Source organism: Equus quagga, chromosome 11, assembly GCF_021613505.1.
Source record: "Equus quagga isolate Etosha38 chromosome 11, UCLA_HA_Equagga_1.0, whole genome shotgun sequence".
Lineage (NCBI taxonomy): Eukaryota > Metazoa > Chordata > Mammalia > Perissodactyla > Equidae > Equus > Equus quagga.
The window spans coordinates 27375398-27384563 of record NC_060277.1 but is presented as its reverse complement, the minus strand read 5'-3'; the positions used below and the strand labels follow the sequence as shown (position 1 = coordinate 27384563).

Sequence of the window (9166 nt, the reverse complement as noted above, 5' to 3'; positions counted from 1 at the left end):
TTTCTTTGAGAAATTCTTATGACAGGTATAAGACTAAGGAAATTTTAGCGATTTCCCCAATAGGTAACTTGCTTTATATAAATTTCATTTCCAATTCCTAAAAATAACGACAGACACAAAATTTACTTAGTTTTTTAATAAACCATAAAATTTAAATATTCAAATAAAAAGAAACAAAAATAGATATTTAAGCCATCACTAATCTCTGTTTTTATTCTTCCTCTGGGTATGGGAGGCTTGACTTACCTGGGACTACAGTAGAGTAATACAGTTATGATGCTGGTGTAATAACGAACAAGTGAGTAAAAGTGGGCAATGGCTTGATAAAATTTACTTTCAAATCTGGAAGTAAAGACCAGTGCTCCCTCGAGCCCACTGCGAGACCTTGCGCTGGTCTTGTCGTCTGCGGAAAGCTACTAGGGCTTACCGTTCTCACCACACTTTCTTCTTCACCGCTTAGCACTCCCTGGCATTGTGATCCTTTTGCTTGCTGAAGCTCACTTCAGTCTGTCAAAACATGAAGGGGGAAAACCCCCAAACTGAATAGACGAATAAACACTTTTAATGTGAACAATCATACTCAGATCAACCTCTTTTGAAAAAATACAAGTCAGTGGGTTTTTTGGCCTTAAGTAACTCAAATATTGCTATTTTTTCTTCCTTTACTAAAACAGCACTTTTCATTTTATTGACATTAGCCAATTATTTGCCATTTCTCTGATCACATTGGTACCCTATGTTCTTCTTTTTGATTCAGCATTAAACATTCCATTCCAGCATATTTGATCTTTGACTAATTTTATCTCATTCTGTGAATAAATCTGCTACTAATCAGTGAAAATCACAAAAGGAAAAAGGAGGCAGTGAGCACCAGCAAGGCTCTCACTTCAAAATTCATACAATTTTTTTAATAAGAAAAACATTCATTTTTATTACGGAATCTAAAACCATTATTGCATGACCTTTTAGCATACTCAAATGGGCTGACATTCAATATGGACAGCAAGCTAGCTCACAAGAAATGAAGTGTAATGCACAAGTACGTTCAGCTGGTAGAATCCCAGCAGTGCGGCAATAAAGTGCAGCAAAAATTTCCTTATATTGAATAAGGACTCCAGTAACCTCGGAATATTTTTGGTAAAGTTAAGGAAAAGCTACTGCAGTCAGGAGACTGGTAATCTTTAGACTTCAAAGACTGGCTGCCAGGGACCACAATGAAATATTAGACCTGAAGCCAATGAGAAACACTAGCTTGGAAAGGAATAGGTCTTTCCAAAAATGCAAAATTATCTTAAACAGATGCTTAGCATACTATGATTTGACAGGTTTACAGTGATAAAATAGCAAAGATTAATGATAACATTATTTATATCTTCAGCGTGTAAAGAACACAGATTTAAAAATGCAGCAAGAAACCCTATGACAGCTCCTGAGACAAGTTATCCTATGGCCTATGTCCACTCCATGCCAATGATGACTAGCCTGAATGGTAACACACAGAGTAAAAACAGTGATCTACTGTATGTGAGTCAGAAAGTACTGGAAAGTGACAAAATGGTATGTTATTAAATGACAAAACATATTTAGAGGCTTTATTTAAAAATCTCTCACTGTTCATTATCAAAGTTACAAGATTGTTTGCATACCAATAGACAGACTGTAAACATAGGAAATTTTCATTAAGGAAAGATGGGTTTACTGTAATTTGATCTTTTACAAAAAATTACTGCAAGTTATTGATAACAGAATTTCTCTTTTACTTTCTTAAGTCTAATTCTCTTGAAAATTAAACCAATGTTTCCACTCCCTCAAGCTAAAGTTCAACCATGGTCACCTTAGGAAATACCCCTGTTTATTTGTTAATCAGAAATACAAATCGAGTGGCACATATTTCCATTTTCTTCTTAGGCCGAAGGTTTCGGCTTCATTATATTTTACAAGAAAACAGAAAACTTGCAATGGTCCTGAAAAGTCTTTCATGTCGCAGCTGAGGTTTAATGACGGCAGTGGAGGAAAGCAATGGTGATGCAAAGTAAGACCAGCCCAAGTGCCCTTATCTGACATGGAATCTTTTTCCTGTTTGGCTTGTACTAGTGTTTCTGGTCAGGCTGCCTCCACCAAACCTGATTGAAGAAGAAGGGTGACATGCTCTGGTAAGTTCTGTTTAAGGGCAATTCCGTTCAGGCAAATAGTTGATCCTTCAATCTGTTGGCTGCGGGATGATACTAATATGAAGGAAATTATCCGGGTAGCTCAGATGTTCACTCAGCCATTGCAGAGGTGTTTCCAACATTGGCTCAATTCCATGAATCATCACTTGGTTCTTTTTTTCCCCATCTATTCCAAGAAAGAAATCCAACAATAATCAGTTAAGAGTCAAAACAGTCCAAGAAAAAAAATACTGTTGCTTTTTGAGAATCCTTCGTGAATTAAATGGATTTTACAGCTTTAACAGGTTAAACCTGGTCTGTCTCCTGAGCAGGAAATGTGGACATGGAGAAAGTTCAAATGTTGCAATATGTATCACCCAAAACAGAAACCTGAGGGTTACAATGAATTCTGATAAAAATTCTGTTGCTATATGTGAAAGTATTCATTCTTTCTTAATTACTGTGCTTACCTAAGATTGACGTTAATGAAACTATAGTGGAGAAAACAGCCCATTTGTACCCATTGACCAAAATTTATTTTAGTTACACATTAAAAACTGTACTATCTGGCTATTAAAAACAGGTCAAATGAAGTGGGTCAATACAGATTTAAAATATGTAAAGTAGAAATGTGACTAGAAATCATCAAGAATAAGATCAGTGTTTAGGAAGATGCTTAATAAAACAGATGGGAGTTGTACGTTAATTTGCAGTAAAGTTGTTTAAATATATATCAGAAAGTTTTAGAAACACTATAGAATAAGAGTTACAGTCTTAATGAGAGGGAACTAAGAGTCTGACTCAGGGATTCCTGATTTGGAGTCAGGAAACTTGATTGATATTTGTTAACACCCATTTGCTAATTAAAAGGGTGCTGTAATTCACACTTTTCTTTGAAATTCAAATCTTACTACAAATTAAATTTAAGGTTAGTTTTGTATCTTTTATGATTTTAGTATGATATACTGATAATCTTTAAAGTAAACAGCAGCACTCTTGGTTTTTATAGGAAAACAACGAGAGCAAACCAAACTCCTTTTGGAAAACAAAACATAGAACTTTCAAGAAACTTTGTGTCACTCCTTTAGTACAATTCTTGGTTTCTCTCTTTTAATCTCTTCAAAATACAATGTTCAAACTTCAACTTCCCGGAGACAGAAGATAATAAGGAAACCGGGAATTCATGGAACTATATGACAGGGAAATATCCTACTTTTCCCTTCTGCTCTGTTCAAAATGACTTCTGCATCCCTAGTGCTCTCATGTCTAGGCAAAATGGGCTGATGATGTATGGTGATGATGGCTTGGCTGGCACCTGAAACAAGAGATCCTTTTAAAGAAATATTTAAACTTCCTGTTAGAGGCAGCACAGCCCTGGGAGTTGACAGTCAACAAACTGACAATAAGAGAGGACACAAAAACACTACAGAGAATTGATAAAAAAGAATGCCAAAAATAAAACCCTAAAAAACATACTATCAATCCCAAAGATAACCAAATAAAAGTGCCAAACAAACCCCTAAATCACTGTCATAGTTTAAAACAACTTTGGAAAAAGACATCGTCTCATAATACTAACCTAAAAAATGCTTTCACCGTTTTGATTTTTCTGCCAATCTTTGTTGCATCTATACGTATTTTTACACAGTGGCGATCACAGTGTTAATATAATAATTGGTTTTCACAATGATGGGAATCATCTATAAATAAAAGATGAAGCAACACACAAAATACTATAGGAAAGCATGGTATTAGTACTCTGAGAAGATTTTAAAATGTTGGTATTCAAATGGATAAACCCTTAGCTATCTGGAATGATTCATTCTTCGTAAGTTCTAGATTATGAAGGTTTTACTGTATTAAATCTTTCTTAGAATATTTGAAAACATTTCCGCTGTAGTTTTCTTCATATACTTATTATATATTTCTCTGAAATATTTTAATATTCTCAGAATCTTCCTCCTACTTAGCACTGAGTCAAAAAATGAAAGAGCAGCGGTGTAAGAGTAAAAGTTCCTTATTTGTAAAGTTTTTCCTTAAGCCAGAGTTGCCTTCGGATACTCTGAAACAGAGTGCTAGAAGAAACAAGTCACAACTCAATATCCAAAATACTGTGCCTAAAGCAATATTTACACATGGGAGCAAATACAACACGGCATACAATCCACGCATGCACAGTGTGTTTGAAAGGCAAAAGATCAACCCTGTCCACAGAAGGGTAGAGGGAGTTTGTGAGTTGTACAAAAGAAGGTGGAGAACATAAGCACTATTCAAACACTTTGTATAACAAACCCAATAAATCACGATATCAGAGACCTGAATAGGTAGCACTGATTCTCTGGTTTAAATTGGGGCCACTTTTAATCTGTAACATAAAAGTGTCACTAACTAAATTTAGACAACTAAGGAAGTGGATTTAGGATTGTCATTTCTCTCAACACAACAGTTTAGAATTTTAAATACATTTATTTTGTCACTGCCTACATTTGTCCAAATATTTCATCTGTGTATATTTATCTTTTTTTTGTTTTCTGACTTTCCTCAATAACACAACTGTCACCAGGCAGATTCTTAGAATGGGACAGCGGTTCTCTTGGAACTAATAACTAAAGTTTCTCTCTTATTCCTCACTATATCCCCAGTGCCTAGCATGGTGTCCAACACTTACTAATTAGTCAATAAATGTTTTCAGAGCTTGAATAGTTTTATTGCTAGTAGAATATACTACCAAAAACAATTTTTTGAGAATAGTTTCTGATGGCTGTCAGTACACTAAGTAAAAACAGCTCTACCTATAAAGACTGTTTTGGTTATTAAAACAACAAAAAGTCAAAATGTTTCCAGACAAGTCCAGAAGCGTATATATTATCACCTAAATTCATGCTGCGATAAGTAACAATAAAGCATGACTGGACATTTTGGCAATATCAGAACTAACAAAATGAAGCAGTGAAAAATTAGCAGATGTTTCTTTTATTTTCTAACAGTAGAAAGGAAACACTTGATGATACCACTAAAGTAAATCATGTTTTTGGTAAATACGTCTTTGTGTTTCAAAATAGGAATCTAGAATTTAATACTTGGGAATAAGCAAATGACTCAGGAGAAAAATGTTACTCCACACCTCACCCACTCAGATTTTTTTAAAAGTTAGTTTGATGCTTTAAAGTAAGCAAACATTTGAGGCAGTAATTAAGTGAAGTAGTTCTATATGAAATTCTCTCATACATGGCACTTTTGGGGGGTAACTCTGATATAATTTCAAACTTACAGAGAAGTTGCAAGAACAGTACAAGGAATTCCCCTTCACCCAGATTCATCAATTGTTTACATTTTTGCCCCATTTGCTTTATCATTCTGTGTGTATAATTATTTTCTGAATCATTTGAGAGCAAATTACAAACACTGAGTCCTTTACCCCTAAATATTTTAGTTTGTACTTTCTAATAAAGATATTCTTTTACATAGCCACAGTACAATTATCAAAATAAAAAAATTTAACACTGACATACTACTATTACAGTGTAGAACTTACAATGGAATAGTAGAATTTACAGTGTAACACTACTACTACGGTGTGGAATTTTATCAACTATCCCAACTATTTTTTTTCTCCAGTCTAGGACCAGTCCAGGAATCACACATTGCATTTAATTTTCATGTCTCTAAACTCTCCTTTAATCAGGACAGTTTTTAGCCTTTCTTTGCTTTCTTAACCACGACAATTTTGCAGAGTACATACCATCATTTTGTAGAATGTCCACATAATGATTTTTAAACCTGATTATTTTAATTCTTCTTGTAAATAATATAAGGATAGTCATTCATAAATATTTGGGGTTTGTGAATTAAGGAAAAGGCCAGAAACGAATGTTAGAAACATGTATTTTCTTTAGGTAGAGGAGGAATTCAATTCACTTTTAGAGTTAGATATTAAATCTGAGGAGATCAAATATCAATAAAGAGAGTATCACAACAAAATTTCATTTCCTAAATTTATCTTATTTATAAGTCCAGGTATTATAAAAGTATCACATAATTTTGTATTAGTACCAACAGCCTAACAAAAATTCAATTCTTAACTAGCATCTACTTTAAAGTGAGCATTTTAGAGTTGTATGACATTTTAAGAAAAATACATTCAAACAGATTTTGGTTGCATGATTAGAATGGTAAGAATTACATACAGAAGCAAAAAGAAATAAAAGAAAATTCACATTATCCACACAAGTCATCAATGAAAATTATCAACTTGAAACAATGGTAACTTACGTGAATACATATAAAAAATGATGACTGTCTACACACACACACACACACACACAATGAATATAATGATATACAATAATATAAATGAGACATAAAGGAGAAAGGGCCAACTAGGCACTGATAGTCAACAAGGTGCTACTGAAAGACAAACTGGGAGGCAGGCAACCTGAACTCTCATTCTGTAATGAAGGGCTCTGGGCAGGCCTCATAGCTCTTTTAGGGTATTTCTGTATACATAAAATGAAGGTGTCCGTCTAGATCCATGGTTTGTAAATCTGTCTGACCATCAGAATCATTTGGAAGATTTTAAAAAATATATAAGCTGGGACCCTCTCCAGACCTTCTGAGTCAAACTCTGGAGTAAAGTCTGTTTTTAAATGTTTCTTGAATAAAGCTTACGATAACACAGGTGCAGAATTTTTCTTCAAACAAAATCTTACGCAGAAACCCAATATAAAACACAGGAGGAAGGTGGGGCAGCTTTGATGTGGGACTGAGCCCATCTCCCAAGTCCTGCTGCTTCCTGATTTACGATCCACGGTGGTTTCTGATAGAACTTCACGGGTCAGTTTGCAAACCGCTGGTCTAGAATACAGGTCTTCCAGTTCTACTCTCTGAGTCTTTTATGCCTAACAGTTCTAATCAGCATAACTCACTAGTTTTGAATTATTAGGCAAACTGCTTAAACTCCTGAGTCTCAGTTTCCTCCTTTTCTAGTGTGGACGAAGAAGTCTCATCTCCAGTGTTGCCTGGAGGATTGAATGGGATGTCCGGGTGGAGCGCTCAGCACAGAGCCCAGCCCAGGGCTTGGACACAGGAGGGATTCAATCGAGTGAGTGACTCCTCCCCACACCTCCTTCCTGTTCACTCCCTAAAAAATAAAAGTATCAAAAAACTCATAGAGTAAGCAAAGACAGAAAACCAGTTGTTTTTTTTTTTTTTAAGATTTTATTTTTTTCCTTTTTTCTCCCCAAAACCCGCTGGTACATAGTTGTATATTCTTCGTTGTGGGTCCTTCTAGTTGTGGCATGTGGGACGCCGCCTCAGCGTGGTTTGATGAGCAGTGCCATGTACGCGCCCAGGATGTGAACCAACGAAACACTGGGCTGCCTGCAGCGGAGCGCGCGAACTTAACCACCCAGCCACGGGGCCAGCCCCCAGAAGACCAGTTTTTAAAACATCATGATTTAGCAACAAAAATTAAACACTCATTGTAATTCTCTTCCTACACACACAGTGATGGGAATAAGGTAATTTTATTAGTACTAAGTACATCAAAAGGTATATAAAAACCATGGATTCAATTATGTGACTGGCATGCAAAGCATTGTGAGAATTTAGCCTCATGTCAATATATACACTGAATTACTCAGCTCCATTATTATGCAGTGTGGCATGTAAATTTCATGAATGTGTTAAGGAAGAAAAAAAAAAAGACAACAAAACCCCAAAGACTCAATCATTATGCAGACAACAAAATGACCACCATTTTTAAAAATTCCTGAAGTTATCTAAAAAGGTCTGGATTAAGTTAGTAGTGCTCTCAACATGTACATTTGGTGGAGCGCATCGTCGACAAGTCAAATGAGCCCTATTGTACTGCCGTGACGTTGTTAAACAGAGTTTAGGTAAGGTTCTTAGTTTTCAAAAAAGATGAAAACATTCAGGTGTGGGGGGGAAAACCCAAAATCTTTGTTATCTATTTTCAAATATATCACTATTTGAGAATTCATAGTATGTGATGACTGCCTTTTAGAGAGTTCTATTAGCGATGGCTCATAACATTCCCCTTTCCAATCTGCCTTTCAGTCCTTATTTTTTGGCCAAACTTCAGCAAGGAATATGACCTAAATGTCTTTAAAAATAGGTTACTTGAGATTCTAGAGAATATGTATGAGTTTCATTTTTACTGTTAATAAATATACTAAATATGTGAAATCTCTTTGAATTTGAAGCTAAAGAAATCTACGGTATACCTTCAAGGGAAAATGCTTTTAATCAGAAAATTTCAGTTTAATAACATTTGTTTTTACTTTATTCTTGTGAATGTGGAAAATAGAGATGTAAGGCCAAACGTTATAACCATGGTGTTTAGTTTTGTGGCTTTACATTTATACTTCATAACTATTATCTGCAGAAAATGACTTGATTTGCCATCTTGGAATGGGTGATGCTGAAGGTAAAACTTCTGAAAAATACTGAATATTTCTGAAAAAGTTTTAAACAAATAAAGAGATGAGCTTTTTGATTACCACTAGTTGGAACAATTTTGTTCTGTCTGACAAATTCTTTAACCTCTGATATGTTCATTAGTAAAATGCCAACTAATTGAATCCATCGACATGAAAAACCACAGGCAGAAATCTGAGGTGCATACATCATGCTGAAGGATTTTGACTCGGCCTCGGCCATAATAGTCAGTGAGGTCAGGTCAAAGAGGGTTAAACCAAGCCAGGATATAGCCAAAGGAATACATCAAACGCTGATTTTAAAAGGGCAATTAATCTTAGACAGAAATGCTTCCTGGGGAATGAGATCTCAATCTTAAGAGCACACTACATGATGTAGCAGTAAAAATGAACATATACAAGCGCACAGGGCTTTTATCCTATGATCACAAACAGAAGGAGAGTGCTGTTTATCAGAGAAATACAAAGCCATTTAAAAATACTTACATTAACTTCTTCCGGATCTATACTCACTTAGCAGTCCAGGTCTTAATGAAAATACAATATCACAGCTAATAT

At 35.1% G+C, this 9166-nt stretch overlaps 1 protein-coding gene across 5 annotated transcripts in view; it reads right to left on the bottom strand.

The window, feature by feature from the left end:
- Window positions 1-1570: 1570 nt before the first annotated feature.
- Window positions 1571-9166, bottom strand: part of ATG5 (autophagy related 5) — a 121146-nt gene continuing 113550 nt past the window's right edge. For all 5 annotated transcript variants that reach the window (XM_046676999.1, XM_046677000.1, XM_046677001.1 and 2 more), the window contains one exon: window positions 1571-2337. In XM_046676999.1, the coding sequence (XP_046532955.1) occupies window positions 2201-2337 (137 nt within the window). In that variant the 3' untranslated portion in view covers window positions 1571-2200. The remainder of the gene's footprint in view (window positions 2338-9166) is intronic.